The sequence below is a fragment of the Anabrus simplex genome, chromosome 9 (assembly GCF_040414725.1).
Source record: "Anabrus simplex isolate iqAnaSimp1 chromosome 9, ASM4041472v1, whole genome shotgun sequence".
Lineage (NCBI taxonomy): Eukaryota > Metazoa > Arthropoda > Insecta > Orthoptera > Tettigoniidae > Anabrus > Anabrus simplex.
The window spans coordinates 8,127,880-8,150,927 of record NC_090273.1 but is presented as its reverse complement, the minus strand read 5'-3'; the positions used below and the strand labels follow the sequence as shown (position 1 = coordinate 8,150,927).

The following is a 23,048-nucleotide window of genomic DNA, read 5'->3' as shown; positions in this document are numbered from 1 at the left end:
TTATCAGAGATCTATTTTCTAGAAATATAGTAACACATTCAGTCACTCTTTTGTCAAGTCCAATTGAACTCATTTTTACCAATAGTCTCCTATGATCTACCCTATCAAATACCTTAGACAGTTCAATCACGATACAGTCCATTTGACCTCCTGAATCCACAATGTCTGCTATATTTTGCTGGAATCCTACAAGTTGATTTTCAGTGGAATAACTTTCTTAAAACCGAACTGCCTTCTATCGAACCAGTTCTTAATTTCGCAATCATATCTAATACAATCAGAAAGAATGCCTTCCCAAAGCTTACATACAATGCATGTCAAACTTACTGGCCTGTAATTTTCAGCTTTATGTCTATCACCCTTTCCTTTATACACAGGGGCTACTATAGCAACTCTCCATTCATCTGGTATAGCTCCTCCGACCAAACAATAATCAAATAAGTACTTCATAGATGGTATTATATCCCAACACATTGTCTTTAGTATATTCCCCGGAACTTTAACAATTCCAGCTGCTTTTCTAGTTTTCAACTTTTGTATCTTACTGAAAATGTCATTGTTGTCACAGGTAAATTTTAATACTTCTTTAGCATTAGTTACCTCCTCTATCTGGACATTATCCTTGTAACCAACAATCTTTATATACTGCTGACTGAATACTTCTGCCTTTTGAAGATCCTCGCATACACACTCTCCTTGTTCATTAAGGATTCCTGCAATGCCCTTCTTGGAACATGTTTCTGCCTTAAAGTACCTATACATACCGTAAAATGGGGTGAATAGAAACAATTTTAACTTTTGAAATTGTCTGGACAACGCTCTACGAAAGATACATGAATTATTTTTGTGGCAATATATGGGTGTAGGTCAAATTATCATGGTCTTAGCAGTTGCCATTCACAAAATGTTTTTATAAAACATGTCTGTTTCTATTTACCCACCAGTGGGGTGAATGGAAACAGTTGGGGGATTGGAAACAGTCTATAAGTGGGGTAGAATAATAACATAAACATCCTTTCTCAACTGTTATGTGTATTAGTCAATAAAAGCAGTCCAAAATTAGTAGGTTAAATTGAATAAAAGTTTACAACATTCAGATATATTTTAAAAATTTACACGTTTTCAATGTCAAACGGTATTTCTGATCATAGAATGCCTACTAAAACATATATGCCTGTCCTGTATAAAAAGCAAAAATTGAAAACAAAAGCACACAGAGAGTTGTAAATAACGCCAGTTGAGTTTAAATTTGAGAAGACCTCTGCCATACGTTTCAGGACTCTCCACTTTAGTTTTCACTTGACTGTATTCGCAATCACATTCATCAGGGACGTCTGGATACCGGTAGATATATCCATTGAAATTTTTGGTTGATTTTCCACAAAGAAATTGACCAGAAAACATGTTATTTGTCTTCTTAACAACCTTGCCAATGCACAAGCCATCCTTTTCCTTGTTTAAAGTTGCTTTGGACGTGTCACATGGGAAGGAAACTAGCAGCCAGTCACCTTCTTCAATATCATTCTTGGAAAAGCATGGACCACCAGCAACACTGAAAGCTGAAATTAGAGTGGATGGACTTTCACTGTCTGGTTCCTCATGTTCAGTGTACTGGTATGAAACAGAATCTTCATCAGAACCAATGACATGTTGTGACTCATCTACCTCGTCTGAAGCCGAGACACTTACCTGGCTCAACACGAAGCTTCTTCCGATTTTGTCTGGGCATTGAAGAGTCGCCATATCTAAGGTTTTCTAAAATTACCACAAAGCTCCTGTCTAGAGCATCATTGTTTGGGGAGGCGGTTCCTTCTTCATTTCTTGCTGGTATCAATTTCAGAACTTCCTCTGGGTTTAGGGGCACGATACCGCATTTTCTGAAACCAGACTTTGTTTTCGGACTTGCTTAGTTCTATTTTCTCAAGAAGCTTCAGGAGGAAATGGGGAAAGACATCCTTTGGCACACTTGTCTCCTTCCTGCCAGGACCTTTTATCCACGATTCCAATACTGATCTCCAAGCATTTTTCAATGGTCTGAAGAAGGCAACGCCTAGGGGTTGCGTTAGATGCGTTGAATTACTCGGTAAGAATATGAAGCTGATATTATGGTCTGCACACATTTTTATCGACTCTACGGAAAGGTGTGACGGGAGATTATCTCCAAACAGTATTTTCTTTCCTTGAATACAGAATAGTTTATTTTATGTTTCTTGCTTGCGTCCTTACAGCTCAGGCCATCCACTGCTGCCTGGATCACTTCTTGGCTGTGTTTGTGATAGCACTTGCTCCTAGGATCGCGGCATGATGAAGCTCTTGTTTCTATGCACCCCACAAATCGACCATTTGTGCTGAAAAATAAATTGAGGTTAGATATACAAACACATGTAAAAATATAATAATGCTATATTTATGATATTGTTTATTAAACATACGGCTAAGTATTTCATAAAATAAGATTAGCGTATGCCAACATTTTATCTGCTGTCTGAATGAAGTTTTACCGCGCCAATTTCCTCGTGATAATTTGTCTCCAATTTACTTGACAATGGCTTCCACAGAACAGTGTGGACAACCTTTGAAACATGAATTTCTCTTACAGTATATGTTATTTTACAAATATATCCAACACATTTTAAAATGCAACAATTAGAGTGTTATTTACAGCAAATTATTAAACTTTCCTGGTTTTTGTTTCTATTCACCCCACTGTTTCTATTCGCCCCATTTTACGGTACTCTTCCATTTTTCACTAAAATTTGTATGACCACCAATTATGTTTTCCATCATGTTATCCTTAGCTGACTTCTTTGCGATAATCAATTTCCTAGTAAATTCCTTCAATTTCTCCTTACTTCCACAGCCATTTCTAACTCTATTTCTTTCCAACCTGCACCTCCTTCTTAGTCTCTTTATTCCTCTGTTATAATAAAGTGGGTGTATACCATTCCATACTACTTTTAAAGTACAACTAAGTAGTATTGTAGTGTGGTAGTATATTAATTACCTTGTCTGGCGCATCCACGTTGCGGGGGTACATATCCTCCACATCAGTAGGCCGGTGTGAAGGAGAGCTAAGTTCAGGCAGGGACCCCGTCTCACGTGGTATAATGTGGAACCCATGTCCAGGGTTAACAGCATCTTAGGCAGAGAAGGAGACCTTCGGAATGGCAAAGATGGTGGATGAAGCAACCCATCTTCTCTGGGGAAAATTAGAAGAGGAAACCACTGCCTTGTGGAAAAGAGGGATCTTCAAAGTCTAAGAGAGTAAACCCCGAAAGAAAATCCTCAGATGCGTTAGACTTAGCAGGTCAACAGATGAGTAAATTTGTACCTGCTTTCAACTATAATACAAGCCTGAGATGGAACTTTAAAAATGGAAATGGAATTGACAAGTCTCTGACTACAGTTGCACAGTACGATGGTAATCCTGATGTTCGTGTAAGTGTTACAGCAGAGAACAAAACCCGATTTGGAACAATAAATATTTCAACAATGAATGGGAAGGAAAATGAATTGACTGACCTAATGGATAGACGAAAAATTGGCATCCCAGGATTAAGTGAAGACAATGGAAAGGGAAAGGAATGAAGAAACTACGAAAGGGGTACACCTTGTACTGGATGGGTAACAGTAAAGAGAAAAGAAATGGAGTGGGGTTTGTAGTGAATCAGTATGTTGAACCAATAGCTGAAGTTGAGTATGTAAATGAAAGAATTATAACAATGCACATGTAAAAAAGAACTACTGAAGATAGTACAGGTGATGCTCCACAGACAAGATGTAGTGTGGAAAAAAAAGAAGAGTTCATCAATGATCTGGAAACACATATTGTTGGAGATGGGATCATGATAACGGGAGATCTGAATGCTCATGTGAGAACTGATAGAATGGGAAATGAGAATGTTCTCAGCCCACATGGGTATGGCGATAGAAATGAAGATGGAGAGAAACTGTATCAGAAATAACCTGATAATAAAGAACACATGGTTTATGAAGAGGAATGGCCACAAGATCAGCCGATATAGTTCGGATGGAATACTCATCAATTTTATAATAACAGACCGAGAATGGTGAAGATACATAATGAATACGAAGATAATCCCCAGTGAAAGTATAGAAGGTGATCATAGATTATTAATTGTGGAATGAAAACAAGTAAAAATCCCTAGAATTGTACTGTGAAAGAAACCAAAGATAGGCATTTGGGAATTAGCGGAGGAGGATAAAAGAATGGTATTCCAAGATTGTATAAAAAGGAAGTTGCCTAACATGGAAATACGAAGTGGAGAAGAAGAGTGGGACAATTTAAGACAGACATTTGTGGAAGCAGCAATTGAGGCATGAATGAAAACAAAAGCAAAGGTTAAGGGAAAGGAGACACAGTGGTGGACAGACAAAATAAAAAAGAAAGGAACAAGGTGAAAAAAGAAATGAATAAGGAAAAGCAAATAAAGTATCAGAGGAATGAGAATAAGATACAGTAGAAAGGTTACATGTGGAATATAAAAGATTGAAACTACAAGTAAAGAGGAGTATCAAGGAAGAAAAGGAAAAATGTTGGAGAGAGTTTACCAACAAAATTGAGCAAGATAGTCGAGGAACTCAGAAACTATTATACAGAGTAATAAAATCGAAAAGAATAAATCAAGAAAAAATCAAGGCTTTAGAGAGAGAAGATGGATCCATAGTACATGACGAAAAGGGTCTTCAGAAGGTGATGGCAAAATAATTTGAAAGACTTTATAATGAGGATGACTGCCTGGAGGAAGAAGCGAATGGAAATACTAGATTGAGAAAAAGAAGAGAACCCGATAACACGGTTGGAACTTGAAAGGGCAGTGAAAGCAATGACCAAAAGTAAAGCAAGTGGAAAAGATGAATTCAATGTTGATATGATTTAGGCAGCAGGAAGCATTGGACTACAGTGGCTATACCGAGCCCTCAATGCCATATGGAAGGATGAAAGGATACCTGAAGGTTGGCAACAAGGAAGCATTGTACCACTGTTAAAAAAAAAAAAAAGAAGAAATGTGAAAATTACAGAGGTATAACCCTATTATCACATGGGCTAAAAATAATGGAGAAAGTCATAGACAAAAGGCTGAGGGATATAATAGAAACACAGTTAGAGGAAGAATATGGCTTTAGACCAAATAGATCAACAATAGACTTGACATTTACAGTGCGAACGATAATGGAAAAACATCTGGAAAGGAACGAGGAAATCATCTTCGTGTTTTTTGGATCTGGAAACAGCTTATGATACAGTTAAGAGAAAACATGTATGGGAATGCCTACTAAAAAGGAATGTACCAAAATCATTAATTAACAAGATAAAAATGTTGTATCATGAGAGTAAAAGCAGTGTACAAGTGGGGAGTGGTGACACTGAAACATTTTATACAAAAAAGGTCTCAAGCAAGGAAGTGCACTGTCGCCATTATTGTTTATTATATTGATGGTTGAAATCATAAAACGTGTAAAACAGAGTATCAGTAGTGATGGAAGTGAATGCTTTGGTATTTGCAGATGATGTGGTGATTTGGGGAAAGGGAGAAAGGAAGTACAAAGGAGACTGGACATTTGGAATGAAAATCTGTAGGAGTTTGGAATGGTATTTAGTAAAAAGAAAACTCTAGTCATGCACTGTTGAAAAGAGGAAAAGAGAAGCCAAGTGAACATAGACGGAGAACGGTTAGAGAATGTAGAACAGTTTACATATCTGGGTAGCATTATTAATGGAAGTAATGAAATCAATCCTGAAGTTAATAACAGACTAAGTAAAGGTACAAAATTTTATCATCACGTCAGAGAGCTTTTATGGGATGACAAAGTTCCCAAGAGAATGAAATTAACATGATATATACAGTATTTCTGCGATAGTACATATATCACACCCTCCCACTTTATTTAGAAGTAAGAGATTTTATTGCCAGTATTTGATTTATTATTATTATCATCATTTTTTTCATTTGTATATTTTATTCTTAATATCTTATGATGGAAGGTCTCCATATATGACGTGAGTAATTTGTTTTGTAGAAACTGATGGGAAAACATTGCTATTTTGAACTTGGAAAATTTGGATAAGTCATGTGTATAGCCCAGAATTTGATGAGGTGGACTTGTTGATGTAGTCAGAAACTTCCGATGACTCGGGTGTTTCACATGAGTTGGTTGGTGGTGTTATTGTCTTGGGGCCAGGAAGAGATTCAGGGCGTGGTCTTGACATGAGGATTGGCTGGCCAGGATCAATCTAGGCGGATCATGTGAGAGGAAGGGGAAAGCTGATGTCTATTTAGGCATGTGATGAAATGGCGAGGAGAGAATGGTACACTGACAACTTCTAATACGGTACTGGAGTGACACTGCTGCACTATGCTGGACTAAACCTCAAATGTTTGTGGAACGTGACTCACCTACCAACTGTGGAGTGCTTAGGCACTTGGTATTGTATCACTTGTGGTGGCTTGGTATTATATGTCGGTGAAAGCTGTGGGGTGCTATATCTCAGACTTTCCCGAGTTTTCCTTTTAGAATGACAAGCGTGTGTTGCTCAAGTGAATGTATCTTTAAAACAAGTGTTAGAGACAGTGAACACAGTATTATGAGGTAGAGTGAGGTACAGTATCTGTGTGATATAATAAGTGCCAATTATGAGAATCTGCAAGTGGTGTTGCTACAGAGACAGTGAAGTGTACTTATCTACATATGTGTGCATTGTTCAACGGGCTAACTTCAAATGGTGGCTTAGTCCTCGCTTTCGTTTTCCCACTGTTTTCATTGTTGTTGTTGTTGTTGTCGTCGTCGTCGTCGTCGTTGTTGTTGTTGTTGTTGTTGTTGTTGTTGTTGTTGTTAATATGGAGTCTTCCAGTAATATTTTGTGTGTGTATTATATGTATATTTTGGTGTGTTGATGAGGTGCTCACGCATGGATTTTATTGAGAATATAGTTAGTTATTTCAGAATCAGTGGAGTTATTGATGAACCTAGGTGCAGTTCCTACCTATTTAGTCGTTATCAGGTTAGGTAAGGCCTGAAGCAGATGTACCAGTATGCAGCATTATGTACACGCCCTGGGATATAAAGAAATTATCATGTTCTATCTAAATTTGAAGGATCCATTCTGATGAACCACGGCGCCCATACTACGGACGTTTCGATTAATTATTTTTATTAATTTAATTTATTTCAATTATTTTATTAAGTTTTTGAGTAATTTTATTTATGATTATTTTATTATTATTATTATTAACAGTAAAATTACATTTCAAACCAATTGTAACATACGGACTAGAAACACTGGTCACTAATAAGAGACAGGATAGTAAGATCCAGGCAGTAGAAATGGAATTATTAAGAACATTGGTTTAAAAGACAAGAAGATATAGAACTCAAAATATATAAATCACAGAACAGCTAAATGTAGAACCGTTAATACAGAAGATACAGAAAGCAACACTGAGATGGTTTGGACATGTAAAAAGAATGGGAAAGGAATGGGTAGCAAGAAGGAAATCGAAAGAGAAGTTAAGGGAAAGAGACCAGTTGGAAGACCAAAAAGAAGGTGGATGGATCGGATTTGGAAGGACATTAGAGAAGCTGGATTGGATGTGGCGGAAGTAATGGAGCAGGAAAAGTGGAAGGACAGAAAGGAGTGGAGGAGGCTTGTTAACCACACCCGGATGACTGGAGTGGGACATTGATGATGATCTTTGTGTACTATCATAGACAATATTCCCTATCTGACCTCCTTTGGTGAACTATTGTTCTTTCCCAACCTCAATGATATTAGGTTTCTAAGGCCTGGGGAGTCTTTCATTTTCACACCCTTTGTGGCTTTTCCCTTCCTTTTGCCGATATCTTCATTATCCGAACTGTCCAACATTTTCCTTCTGATTACTATTAATAAAGGATGGTTGCCAGATGCACTTCCACTTAACACAATAATAACTACTACCATCACCACCACATCCACCACGACCCACTAAACACTAGTGTTAGAAAAGTTGCCACATGTATATTTCTGCACAAACAGGAAAACACACAACCTGCTAAACTTTCTGCCTGTTGTATTACACAACCCAGCATTTTCAAACTTTTTTATTTGTGGCACGAGGTGTGATAGGTGATTTTAACTAATTTTGGGTCGGTGAACACGAATCTGTTGTCCGTTTCTACATATCGTGTCACGTTTTCTCACAATAGGTATATCAAAATAAGAGATAGACCTGAATATTGCAATACAAAAAGTACTGAAAAATGTTAATAATTTTGGAAATATTTATAATAATTTATAATAATTTTGGAAATATTTATAATTTTTATATTATTATATATATTTTGAAAAAGTTGAATATTGTCTTGAATGATTATATACAATGAATAATTATTGAGTACAAAATTATAATGAAATATTTAGCATTTATAGTAATATAATACTGATTTACACAACAACACATAAACAGACAACTCTGAGGCAATGAAAGCAAATTATGTTGAGAATTAAACATGATTCACAAGCAAACAATGCAACTTTTATTCAGTATCTTTATGAATTCATAAATGTGAACAAAATAAACTTTAACAGTCCTAGATGTCCCCTTGGAATGAATGCTTGGCTGTCTAGCGTCTGGCTGCATCTAGTTTGTCTTCTCTTTTCAAACACCAACAGTAGTCAGCCATCATTGGTTCATCCCAATTGGGAAGGTAATGCGAACGACAGGAAGCATGATCAACAAATGGCAAATAAGTTAATATGGGAAGGGCACCTGATTCAGAAAGTGATGGAACCAACTACACGGAAGAATATTCTGGATGTGGTGTTGGTTAAACCAGATAAGCTCTATAGAGAAACCGAAGTAATAAATGGTATTAGTGATCACGAAGCAGTTTTTGTCGTAGTTAAAAATAAATGTGAAAGAAAGGAAGAGATTAAAATCAGGACTGTTAGGCAGTACCATATGGCTGATAAAACAGGCATGAGGGAGTTTTTAAAAAGTAACTATGATTGGTGGAAAACAGTAAATAAAAATGTAAACAGACTCTGGGATGGGTTTAAAGCAATTGTTGAGGAATGTGAAAATAGGTTTGTTCCTTTAAAGGTGGTAACGAATAGTAAAGACCCACTATATTATAACAGGGGAGTAAAGAGACTAAGAAGGAGGTGCAGGTTGGAAAGAAATAGAGTTAGAAATGGCTGTGGAAGTAAGGAGAAATTGAAGGAACTTACTACGAAATTAAATCTAGCAAAGAAGTCAGCTAAGGATAACATGATGGCAAGCATAATTGGTAGCCATACTAATTTTAGTGAAAAATGGAAGAGTATGTATAGGTATTTTAAGGCAGAAACAGGTTCCAAGAAGGACATTCCAGGAATCATTAATGAACAAGGGGAGTGTGTATGTGAGGATCTTTAAAAGGCAGAAGTATTCAGTCAGCAGTATGTAAAGATTGTTGGTTACAAGGATAATGTCCAGATAGAGGAGGTTACTAATACTAAAGAAGTATTAAAATTTACCTATGATAACAATGACATTTACAGTAAGATACAAAAGTTGAAAACTAGAAAAGCAGCTGGAATTGATAAGGTTTCGGGGGATATACTAAAGACTATGGGTTGGGATATAGTACCATATCTGAATAGTAAATGGCAAATAACATGAAAACTAGATGTGATATAATAGAACCAATGACATTTCTGAAATCAAGAGACCTTATTTAGTTAAAATCAGGTATCAGATGCTTTGCCGCAAAAATCATGCTGGGTAGTGTTATCCACATCAAGGGGATTGTTTGTTCGATACGTAGGAAAGAAGAAATAAGTATTGTCACGTCAAAATAAACCAGGTTTTGCAGTTTCTTGCACACTGTCGGACAGTGCTCCAGCGCAGAGCTGAAGATAGCTAGAGTACAATTTTGGGTGCACAGTCAACCTTAAAAAGGCATGATCCCGATTCGCATGCAGTGTTTACTAAATAAGCCAATTTTCTGGGATGAATACTGATATGTAATTGGAAGTTTGACTGTCGGTGCTGTGAGCAAGCAAATTTAGTATTGCATCACGTTGCAAAGGCTCATGTCGAAATTCAGCGAATGTGGATAGAGTGGATCGAGAAACCCAGGAACAATCCACTATGAGTGGAGATGAATCAACAAGAAACTGCAGGAAATGTCATAAAACAGTTCAAGGAGGACCTTCAGTTATGGTTGATTAACCGAACAGACCATGGATGTTGTACTGGTACAGTTTCTGTCTTATCGCTGACATTGTTGAAAATATAGTTTAATTTATAGTTTGTAATAATAATTAGTCTACACAGTCTTAGCTAGACAGTCAGCAGGAGTAGACGTGCTGAGTCGGGTGTGCTGGTACAGCGGGAGTGGAGTGCGAACGGTGCGTGGAAGAAGGAAGATGGGAGTGAAGAAGAAGATGATTGGTGTCGATCAATATCAGGCAGTTATCGGAAGTTGGCAGGGGCGAGGGAAGAAGGAAACAGCCAGGAGTGAAGGAGATAAAATAGAATCAAGATTGAAGGGTGAGATGATATTGGTGGTAACGGTGATTATGCTACTGCTAGTCATAGGGGGTGTGGAAGTAAACCCTGGACCGACTCCCAATGGCAACATGAGCTGGGAAGATGTGGAGGTAATAAGAAGGGTGGTTAGGGAGGTTGTGGAAGAAGTATGCCTATTTGAGCAAATTAAAAATATGATGAAGGAACAAGTGAAAGAATTTGAGAATATGAGGCGATGGATACAGAGAAAAACAGACGAAATAAGGACCAAAGTAGAAATCAACGAGAGAGAAATTGTGTCACTCAAGGAGAAAATAAGGGACATGGAGGAAGAGGTGGTGAAGCTGAAGGCTGAAATAGACGGCAGCTGCCAAGAACGCAAGAAGAAATGCTTATTTATATATGGAGTGCCGGATGAAAATGGAGAGGACAAAGTGTTGACAATCTACAAAGTGTTGGCAATCCAAAAAAGGATGAAAATTAACTTCGGTGAAGTTGATATAAAGGAGAACAATAATACTTTGATTTTCACCTATTCAATACTTTAAAAGCAATTATAAAATTAGGATCTCATCCTTATTTTATTGCTAAATTATTAAAAACATAGGACATGTTTCGTTCAATTTTTGAACATCTTCAAATAGAATAATGTTACCGGTTTTAACCTTGTTAAAAATGTGTATACTTTTGCAATTTAGTCTAAGTATCCTAAAACAATACATTTTAATTAAAATAAGCAATATTACATTATCCAGCTTAAAAGTTAATGGTGAAGAAATACAATTGTGTAATTGAATATTTACGGCTGATGATGACCCCGAGTCGGATCGAAACTAGTACTGAACTTTATAATGTAATGTTAATAAACTGCATTGCAAAAAGCTTACTGTATTGAATAGGTGGAAAAATTTTACCTGAATAAATCATATGTAATCTCAGTTCAATACGGACCAACCAGAATGAAATTTATAACCCTTAATGCCGACATTGTACGGCATGGAGTGTCGAATGGACTTTTTTCCGCCCTTCAAACCTCTGCCGGGTTTGAACCCGCTATCTTGGGATCCAAAGGCCGGCACTCTACCACTGATCCGCAGATGGTATGATGATAAACGGAGTTAAAAGTCAGGTTGTGAGTTTCACAACAGGAAAAGTCCTCTCAGTTTTAATTATTGCATTGATAGGGTCAAAGTTTCTTATGGGGATCATTGGAAGTACCTAAAGAAAAACAGTCTATTTTTTTCTGGGTGATTCCCAACAAAAGAGTAAGGTTACAAAAATGTTCGAAAGTTTGGGCTGGGAAAAACTGGGAGTAAGGAGAACAGTTGGTCATTTAAGTGGTATGTTCGGAACTGTTGGTGGAGAGATGGTGTGGAATGACATTTGTAAAAAAATAAGTTTGAGTTGTCCCAAGAGGACAAACTGGGGCAAATATTAATTTATAGGAAGAGGAATTAGGGCGAGTCAAATAATTTCTCCAAGGAGATGTCTGATAAATTTCCAAATTTTCTGAAAGTCTTTAAGAAAAGACTGATAGGGAGTCTGCCACCTGGACAAGTGCAGATCAGTGAAGCTATCAGTTGTTTGCTGTTATCAAACCAAAAAGGCGTGCGGTCATTTCACCGACAAAGCCTAACGATATTTTTTCGGTATCAACAGTATTGGAAATCTATTCTATTAATTATCTATTACTGAAACACTCACGTTAATGACAGCGGCCTTAAAGATGTGACCTCCCAGGTTGTTACGACGGTCATACAGGTCGCTGTACTTCATGTTGTAGACACGGCGCATGCTCCACTTGCCATACAGCTTCCGGGTCAGCGGTTGACCTTCAGCCACGCGGTACACTTCCGTCAGATGGACCGACGGACCTTTACGCTCGGCCACCAGCAGCTCGCAGTTGAAGGGGACGCTCACCCCTCGGAAGACCTCCTCGATGGTGGTGCGCTCTAGCAGCAGCAGCCACACAGGGCCCGCTATTGGTGGACGCTGCAACAGACAAGCACAGAGATTAAAACATTGTGAAACAAAATGTTGAAGAAAGTAAATGTGTTCTTCCATTACCATCGGCATAAAAATAACCTGCGATGGCACAGCAAAGCTGGTGTTACTCACAAACTACCTGCATGTAGCAACAAATCTCACTTAAAAATTCAATTTCTAGCTCAGCTTTGAGTCGGAACTATTTTTTGATAAAGAATTACCAGTGTATCAAACAAAAGTATTTCAGCCTATTAAAAAGGACTCTCAACACAAAATATTCGGAGGCAGCAAGTACCATGTCTGTCTGTCTGTTAGGTCATCAGCCCAGAGGCTGGTTGGATCCTCAAATAGCACCACCAAAGGCTATGCAGTTATAGGGAAACTGCAAAAACCAATGGCAGAGCCCAAATGAGGCATACTAGGCAAGATGAGGAGTGAGGTAGTTTGCCATTGCTTTCCTCACTGCAGCACAACTGACCCTATGAGCAACACCTTTCATAACACTCAGACACACTGGTCGTGCTCTGAATGTCATTACTCAGCAGCACCCATACCCCAGCAGCACCCATACCCCAGCAGCTTCCATATTGTCACAACCATGGATGAGACTGGTCCTCTGGCCTGTGTCAAGAGACGGATACAAAAATACTGCATCCATCAAGAAATGGCAACAGGCGGTGCAAGTAACATACCACTTATAAAATTATATGTTGTTTTCGAGTCTCACTTGTAGGTTAAAGAAGTATACTGATGATGGGACAGGAAAGGCCTAGGAATGGGAAGGAGGTGGCTGTGTCCTTAATTAAGGTACAGCCCCAGCAAAGATTAAAGTTATTAAAATATCACTTTGAGAAATGTAATGTCAGCTGAGCAAGAGTCACACAGGGTGTTCCTAAAACTGTGGCAAGTAATGAGGACGGGGAATTACAGACTGGAGATAGCTGTGTACAAGGAGTGCTCAAAATGTGTCACAAGTTTGAAGGATTTTCAGCTAATGAACAGTCTTGTTGGGAATCGTGCATGATATTATTTTTGCCATCGAGGAAGAACACGCAACATCAAACTCATAACGATTAATTGAAAATTAAATGATACGAGAACTCTATTCCAGCTGAAATCATAAACAGGAACATTAGTGGACTATGATGTGTTGATTACTTCCCACATTTTTTGGAACATCCTGTACATTTCTGTATTGAGGGAAGCTTCACCTGTTGCAGCGCGCGACTTGTGGACTTCCCACTGCTGAGGATCACGTAGAGCGGACCGTTTCGGAGACATTGTGCCCAAGACCTGCTGTAGTTGAATGCCTCGAGAGGGACAGCGATGCTAGGAATATCTCGCCTCGACAGGTACTTCTCGACAGAAACCACGAACCTGCCCAAGTCGTGCTGCATGTCTGAAAAGAAACATTTATCACAGAGCATGGTGAGCCATCAGGTAATATTGTTTGATGCAGCTCTGCGTGCCACCCTATCCTGTGCTAACCTTTTCATTTGAACACAGGTACCACATCCTACATCTAGTTTAATGTGCTTGGTCTACCCTCGCACTTCCATCAAAAACTAACTTAACAAGTCCTGGGAGTCTTAAGATGTCTTCCTCTGAGAATATAAACGTGAAGGTACGAAGAATGAGTGAAAATGGAATCAAAGAATGAGAGGGGGAAGAAAGCTTTTGTTTACATTCAGCACTCAGACGGCTGAGGCATTGGCCTTCTGACCCCAACTTGGCAGGTTCAATGTTCAATCCTGGCTCAGTCCGGTGGTATTTCAAGATGGTGAAATATGCCATCCTCATTTTGGTAGATTTACTGCCATGTAAAAGAACTCCTGAAGGATGATTATTATTATTATTATTATTATTATTATTATTATTATTATTATTATTATTATTATTATTATTGAAGTAATGCGAGAGCGGTTCCGGGGTGGAGATAAACGTCGTGGGGAAAAGGGAGTGTGGTTTTTAGTGGGTAAGAATCTCCACACACTTGTTGAGTGCGGACCCTCACAAGCGTCTTATGAAAGATTTTCCACAGTCCCTCGCAAAAAAAAAAATTATTATTATTATTATTATTATCTATCTGTTCGCCAACATGGATTTCGGAGAGGACACTCGACGCTAGATGCAGTGTGGGAGGTGTTGGATACAGCAGAAAGGGCACAAATGGGCAATCATCATTCCCGTAAATTGACCCTTCTTGTGACCCTGGATGTGAAAAATGCCTTCAATTCCGCAAGATGGAGCGACATGTTGGTAGCTCTTGAGGAAACCTTCAAGCTACCACAATATCTTATGCGCATAATGAGAGATTACTTCAAAGATCGCACTCTGTTGTATGATACGGAAGATGGAGAAAAGACAAAACGCCTGACGGCTGGTGCAGCGCAGGGATCGATCCTTGGTCCAGATCTTTGGAACGTAATGTATGATGGCTTGTTACGTTTGGAGATGCCAGAGGACACGAAGCTTGTGGGCTACGCTGATGATGTGGCCGCCTTGATAGTAGCTCGTAATGTTGAAATGGCTCAAATCAAACTGAACCAGGTGATGCGGCGCATAAAAGAATGGATGATGAACCACAGTCTAACATTAGCCGAACACAAAACGGAGATAGTTCTTCTGACGAGGAAAAGGATCGAAACTCTTGTACCAATGACTGTTGGAGAGTTAGTGATTGAAACATCTGCGAGCACAAAATATCTAGGAGTGACACTTGACTCCAAGCTCACATTCTGGAATCATATTCAGAGAGCGACAGACAAGGCAGTAAAATACATGACTGCACTTAGCAGATTAATGGGAAATATTAAAGGTCCGAAATCCAGCAAACGACGTCTTCTCATGTCGACGGTTCAGTCAGTGCTCTTATATGGCTCTGAAATCTGGGCTGAATCCCTGAGATTCGCTTGGTATCGGAGAAGGATAGCTGCCGTACAACGGAGAGCGGCTTTACGTATTGCATGCGCATACCGCACGGTCTCCGAACCTGCAATCCTCACGGTGGCAGCAATAGCCCCAATAGACCTACTTGCATTGGAGCGACATGAAATCTGGCGAACCCAAGGAGAGCTGGAAAAGAAATGTGCAAAGAAGCGTGCCTTCAGTCAACGGATGAGGCGATGGCAACTCAGATGGGAAAGTGACCCTCGAGGCAAATGGACCAAGCGACTGATACCACGCTTGGATATCTGGGTTGAAAGGGCCCATGGTGAAGTAAATTACTACCTCACGCAGCTTCTAACAGGGCATGGATATTTCCGGAAATTCCTGCATAAAGTGGGCAGAGCGAATGACGCAGCATGCATATACTGTGATGACATTGACGACGTATTTCACACCTTTTTTGTATGCGGCCATTGGACGATTCAGAGAAGATGTGTGGAAACTGAACTAGGAGAATTGACAGCAGATAATATTATTTCGGTGATGCTGCGAAACCAGGAATCCTGGGATCGCGTGGCAGTGTACGTGGAGAATGTCCTTCGTCAGAAGAAGAAGGATTTGGAAGCATACGAACGTTCGTAAAGGAGAAATGAAGAAAGAAGACGTCTGAAAGACAAAGCACGATATCACCCTGAAGTAATGCGAGAGCGGTTCCGGGGTGATGATACACATCGTGGGAAAAGGGTGTGTGGTTTTTAGTGGGTAAGAATCCCACACACTTGTGGAGTGCGGACTCTTCACAAGTGTCTTTTGAAGATTTTCCACAATCCCTCGTAAAAAAAAAAAAAAATTATAATAATAATAATAATAATAATAATAATAATAATAATAATAATAATAATAATAATAATACAAGTGAATGGGCCACTAAGGATCACATTACAACTTCATTTCTTTCTCTTCATGTGGAGTTTTTTCTATGTCCAATACTCCTTCATGCGTTCGCTGACCTGTTTCCGTTGTTCATCTGTCCAGGTTCTTCTGGTCTTCCTAGTTCTTCCTGCGGCTTGAACACCTTCCAAATTCTTCAGTGTGTTCCTAAACGTATTCCTTTCTAACAGCTGAACTTCCGAGATGCTTAACCTTTCCTTATCCTTCTTCGTTTCCTTAATCCATGCTGTAGTGGTCTGTTTGCGTTCATTATTATTATTATTATTATTATTATTATTATTATTATTATGATTGTTATTATTGGGTGCAGCTTGATCACGAATGGCTTACTTAGGACCATGCAGAATCAACATTTGTTGGTTTTTTCTTTTAGCTCAGTTTTCATATGTCGGTTAGTCTTACTGTCATGATCCTCGAAACCCCATGTGAGTGTGATTTCATCTTAGTCCGGTAGGTTTGGTTATCCTAATAATGTACCAATTTGATCAAGTAGTTTCATTCTTTAAGAATGTATAAATCCTGTGAGTCAGTCTACTTGAGTCCGATCTTTCTAAGTGGCCCACGAGTTGTATTCTTTGCATGTGCATTGTAGTTTTGGAGATTTTCTTATATATTTCTGCATTTAGTTTTGAAAATTCATTTATTTATTTATGTATTTATTTATCGTATGGCTTTTAGTGCTGGGAGGGTCTGAGGACATGTTCAGCTCATCTGGTGCAGGTCTATTCATGTGAACGCCATGGGCAACCTGCGTGTCTGGATGTGGGATGACGAAGATTATGAGGTAGGGAGAGGGTCACATACACCACTCCTCTCAAAAATAACAGCTAAGGGACTGCTCAAGGTTTAATGTCTCCATCTGATGGATGAATCACTATCAACAGCATCATATGTCCTCACTGCAGAAAGGTCTGGAAATGCCACCACCTCTCTACCCTGCCAGCCAACATTCACTGGCACTCTGGTGTCTAACCAGATAGACTTGACAGCAGGATGAAACAGCCCTACTCATGTCCCACTTTCTGATAATTTCTTTCCAGAAACTGAACAGATGTGTTGTGTAACAAGTTGAAACAAATCCTCTAATGCGGCTTGTATCCGGAGATTGACACATCGTCTTTAGATGTAGTATTGAAGCTGTTCTGATGGGAAGATGTTCAGTTTCAAGTGCGACTCGTCAAGTGGTTGTTAGACGGCGGGGGGGGTGTTTAGCACCACACACACCCCCGTGGAATTTTTACAAAAAGGAAATATGCAGAAACTGACAACATGCAGAGACATAATTGTAGAACCAACAGACGTGCAATTCACTTGTATCAGTAATGACAAGTCATACATCCACATTCATTGTGTTCTACCATCATTTACTAACTACAAACCAACCCTCCCATTGGCCGATCCTGGCTCCGCTACTGTTGTTAGACCAACAGACAACAAAAAGTGGCTAAGATTTTCGTTTTGAAGAATAACAGAAGAGAGACTGTTGGCTGAAGTAATCTCTTGGTGAACCAAGTCAAACGTATTACACATTGACATTTTCAGCTACAACAGTCGAGTTTGTGGAACAGGTATGGCAGTGTACTTGTATCCCTATGAATAATTGTATTTTCGGGCACCTAAGTTACAATAGTTTCTTAAATTATCTTTTTACAAATCAAAAGTACGGTATGCCCTGCTCATGTGACATTCATTGTAGTTAATAGCTAACGACACGTGTGTAGGCTAAGGACGAAGGAGGGTGAGGAGCAATGGAGTATGGGATAAGGCAACATCGACAGCTACAAGATGGCTGCAGTTACAGTCTCAGCCAATGCATGCAGATTTTTCGAAACGGCAAATCATGTAGCAGCGGCTCAGATCTCAGTTGGCTACGTGGTTTGGGTCACATAGGTGTGAGCTTGCATTCAGGAGATAATGGGTTCAAACCCCTCAGTTGGCAGCCCTCGACATGCTCTTCGGTGGTTTCCCATTTTCACACCAGGCAAGTGCTGGACTGTACCTTAATTAAGGGCACGGTCAGCCCCTATTTCATCATCACCGTAAGACGTGTCTGCATCATTGTGACGTAAAACAAATAGCAACAACAACAACAATAATGTGGCATGTACTGTAGTAGATGATCTCACCATTACTGTAGAGCAGAAAAATGCAGCCCGTGCTGTAGTGGTTCTGTATGTCTGTGACAAGACTGGCCGCCGAGTACTCTGAGAATATCCCTGGGTCGGCGGATAATCTTCTGACTGCTGCCAGCAGGAGCAGGAGACTTGTGCACACCCGAGACATCACCAAACCTGAGAAACACAACACCTGGTTAGTCCCTTTTAATGACATGGCGATCAGATACTTACTGTTTGCTAAAGCTTGGATTGGGAATGCGGTGAACTGTACAGTGTGTTCCTAAAAAAACATACTTTCAATCTGCTGCCTTGTCAGTTCTTTCTTGGATTAGCTATGTGTAGACATTAGTGCATTCTGTGAAGTAGACCAAGTTGTATGTTACATGGTTAATTGAATCGGAAGTTGCAAACAGGTGATGTGAGATTCTTTTCCATTCCCACTTTAGAGCGAATATCCTGTTCTGCGGAGTAAAGTTCAGCACGTATTTTTCGACAATAATGTGACGGCAAGCAAGTCATTATCAATCTTCGAACTGGACATGCGTACAGTGGACCAGTGCCAATGTGAAATATATTCCTGATGGATATGAACTGAATAGCGGTGGCCTGTGACATCAGTCATGATGAGCAAAGAAAAATAAAATTGGAGACATACCTGTACTGTATTGTAATACTGTATTCACATTTCAAGCGAAAAATGATACATAATTATTATGACAAGAAACGTGTAACCAACCATCAGGAAAATTATAATTTGTAAATAGGTGACATGCGCATCATAATTTTTTTTAATTTCCTACTTTAGGAACTCACAGAATTCAGAATTAATAAAATTAAAATGTGTAGTCTGGCCTATGTAACTTATATCCTGATTTACAGCAATTAGAAAGGTTTTATTGTATGCTGTAAAATTTAGTTTTTGTTACATGGGACCTTTTTGCATCTTGCAATTGAATTCTGGTTATTTTAATATATGTTGCATCCTCTTCCATTCTGAAATTTAAAATACCAACTAATGTTCAGTTTTCTTTAAATTTTTGTCATGATTTGCATTGTAGTTCTATATTGCCACCTCCTTTAAAACTGCTTTAAGCACTGGGATAGATAATATACTAATAGTGTACAGAAGGGAATAAAGAAACTGTGATAAAAAGATAACTGTCAATTTGTGGCAAATTCCTGAGCATTCTGCTGTTGAATCTGTCTGTCTGTCTGTCCGTCCGTCCGTCCGTCCGTCCGTCTGTCTGTCTGTCTATCTATCTATCTATCCATCCATCCATCTATCTATCTATCTATCTATCTATCTATCACCACTGATCTACATTTGGGGCTGTTGCCCAGGTGGCAGACTATCATTCTCAGCAAGGCAAAAAATACTTGTAACTTGTCTAACGATGCGTGAAGAGATGCTACCGTGAAAGCTATAACCCGTGTACACTGAGAGTTATTTTATGACAGTAATATCACTTTCTTGTCTTAGATAGCAAGAAATGAGCTAAACATACACTACTGTATAACACAGTGCATTTTTATTTTTCACAAAGCCAATGTATCATGCAAGGTTATTAGGCTAATTCCTTTTTTCTCAGAAAATTTGGATTGTTCTACTGATGGCAATACAGAGGATCTCGGTCTCTGCAGAGAGTATAGAAACAAGTGTTGGTCATTCCCTTGCCTGAATTAGAACATTATCTGTGCTCAAATAACACTATTTATTTATTCGTATCAGTAGCACAATATACAGTAGATTACAGATTGCAAATTAGATAAAATATATGATATTCATTACATAAAATTAAACAGTTATTTACAAAATATCGGCCCAGAATTCGGCCACGTTAATAGCACTGATACTGGACTGTGCCAGATCAAGTTCTGTGCATTTAACAGGGCATAGAGGGCAATTAATAAGGTGCCTTGTTGTTTGTTCCACGCTGCATTCACATAGGGCTAATCCCCCTTCAGGAGGCCCCATTTCTTCATATTGTCCTTTGATCTTCCAATGCCTGCTCTTAGTCTGTTCAGTGCCTTCCATGTACTCCAGGTTTCTTCATGACCAGGGGGAAGCTTTTACTCCAATTTCAAGCATTCTGGATGAAAAGGGATCTTCTGATTCCAGAGTAGAAGTCTGGTCTTCCTTGCATCTGCACTAGCTGGGGATGAGGAGTGCATAAAACTGTTCCTGGACTTCAATCGAATGGGTGGTAGTTTGTGTTCATGTAGGGGCTGGGCTGAACTGGTAGAAGCCCTTAACCTCTCCACATTTGCAGCTACTTCACGTCTGATCTCAGTAGAGGCTATTCCTGCAAAGGAGTACAGTTTGTCTGTTGGTGTTGGTTTCAGACATCCTATAATATGTCTGTATGTTTCATTCAGGGCGACAACGACCTTTCTAGCTGGAAAATTTATAATGTCCAATAACGGACCATTTATATTGGTATTATAAATTTACTCATTCAGGACAAATATTTCAGATTCCCTATGGGAATCAACATCTATATCATCTGATGGCCAAGCAGGCATCAATTTTTGCTGATGAGACAAAGTCTCTTAGTGCATTGGCACTGCCGGTGGCTCCAGTTAGCCTACGCAGTGGCCTCCACGGTATGCACTGACCAGCGTATTGGTAGGTGTGCTAGGTACCAACTGATGAGCCCACCCTAGCACACGAGGGCAAAACGCTGGCAACCAAGAATGAGTTAGCTGGAAAATTTATAATGTCCAATAACGGACCATTTATATTGGTATTATAAATTTACTCATTCAGGACAAATATTTCAGATTCCCTATGGGAATCAACATCTATATCATCTTTCTGGCATGTGTAGATTTATACCAAACGGAACTAGCATACTCCCCTGCTGAGTAACAAAGTGCTAAGGGTGTTGTCCTTACCGTATGAGGGTGAGCGCCGCACTTTGAACCTGTCACTTTACAGAGCAGGGAGTTCCGAGAGGTGATCTTTGCCTTGATGTTTGAACAGTGCTCCCTGTAAGTTAGAGAGCGATCCAAAGTAACACCCAAGAATTTTGGTGTGTAATTATGTTCTAGGACTTTGTCCTTCCAATTCACTTGCAGCTTCCTTGATGCTTGATTGTTCTTCAGATGGAAAGCACATACTTGAGTTTTTGATGGATTTGGTTTGAGATTATTGGTATCACAGTAGTGAGACAAAATATCCAATGCTGAAGTGAGATTGTTTTCTACTCTTTCAAAGCATTCACTCTGAATAGCCAAGGCCAGATCATCAGCGTATAGGAAGCTTTTAGTATGAGATGGATGTGGCTGGTCGTTGGTATACATATATTAAAAAGTAAGGGAGCCAGCACACTGCCTTGTGGAAGACCATTCTTTTGTGTTCTCCATCGACTTCGCTGACCCTGAAATTCAACAAATAATCATCAGTTCTGTAAAAGGGCAGCAACAATTCTGGTAAGCTTGAAATCCTTTGTAAGGCTGTACAGTTTTTGTAACATGATTTGATGTTGTACGGTGTCATAGGCACAAGAAAGGTCTACAAACGCTACTCCTGTGATGTTTCGGGATTGAAAACCATCTTCTATATACTGTGTTAGGTTTACTACTTGTGCAGTACAGTTCATGCCTGGTCTAAAGTCAGCTTGCTCTGGGAGTAACGAAGGCTCCATAGATGGTGCAAGACGATTAAGAAGCATTCTTTCAAAGTTCTTGTAGAGGCGACACAAAAGGGAGATTGGTCGAAAGTTTTTAGGGTCATTAGGGTCCTTGCCGGGTTTAAGGTTAGCATCTACTCTGGCCTTCCTTCAGATTTTTGGAATGTGACAGCGCTCCAGGCAGTTATTGAAGATTTGGAGTATCCATTCTTTGGTAGCATTTCCAAAATGTTTGATTTGCTCTATAAGAATGTCGTCCTGACCAGGTGCTTTTCTGTTCTTACATATCTTGATGGCGTTTTCCAGCTCTCCAAAAACAAAAGGTTTGGATATTTCACAGGTTTCATCTTCAATGTTCCTTAGAAACTTTGGTGGTCTAGCTCTGCATTTAACTTTGCCATTCAACAAGAGCTGATGGGCGATTTCATTTGGGGATACATTATAATGAACAGATGCCTTGGTCATTATTCAAACGTTTTAGTAGTCTCCAGGCTTTCATGCTGCTCTGCGACACATCCACTTCTTCCATCAAATTAATTCAACGTCCCCTTTTCAATTTACCAACAGTCTCTATCAGTTTATTGCCAGCCTGTATTGTTTCTTCACTAAAAGGATCTGCTTCAAAAAGCAAAATGTACTTTTCCAGATCTTTTACTGCACAAGGATCTAAACCAGGGGCGTATTCTCCTTGAATGCAAGGCATTCATTGCATGCGTTATGATAACACAAAGAACTGTCTGATGTACGATTTTAGGTTGTTTCAAGTCAAATATTAACAATTTCATCTCTCAGAAGTTCAAAAGGTCCGCGCAACTGTATTGGTTCCGTTGCTTGACTACGTGTGGTGCTGGTGTAGTCTCGCCGTCTACTCCACTCTAGGAAGGAAGAGACAGCGAATGCAGGAGTTAAGGATGAAAGGCATTCAATCTTAAAATTGCATTCAGTGGCAGACGTAG

General features: G+C 39.3%; 1 protein-coding gene across 1 annotated transcript; it reads right to left on the bottom strand.

Moving 5' to 3' along the window:
- Nucleotides 1–11,216: 11,216 nt before the first annotated feature.
- LOC137502200 (uncharacterized) lies at nucleotides 11,217–22,557 on the bottom strand. Its single transcript, XM_068229240.1, has 5 exons — nucleotides 22,377–22,557; nucleotides 18,470–18,634; nucleotides 13,715–13,902; nucleotides 12,222–12,509; nucleotides 11,217–11,225 (listed from the first exon to the last, which is right to left on the bottom strand). The coding sequence occupies exons 1-5, from the start codon at nucleotides 22,555–22,557 to the stop codon at nucleotides 11,217–11,219; spliced, it is 831 nt and encodes a 276-aa protein (XP_068085341.1).
- Nucleotides 22,558–23,048: the final 491 nt, after the last annotated feature.

What these genes read in the sequence shown, in the direction of transcription:
- LOC137502200 (XM_068229240.1), bottom strand. Translation starts at nt 22,557, where the DNA reads ATGACCAAGGCATCTGTTCATTATAATGTATCCCCAAATGAAATCGCC. An exon ending in GGAAAACGCCATCAAGATAT is followed by an intron (nt 18,635 to 22,376) that starts GTAAGAACAGAA and finishes TGTGTTTCTCAG; the next exon opens with GTTTGGTGATGTCTCGGGTG. An exon ending in TTTTCTGCTCTACAGTAATG is followed by an intron (nt 13,903 to 18,469) that starts GTGAGATCATCT and finishes GTTTCTTTTCAG; the next exon opens with ACATGCAGCACGACTTGGGC.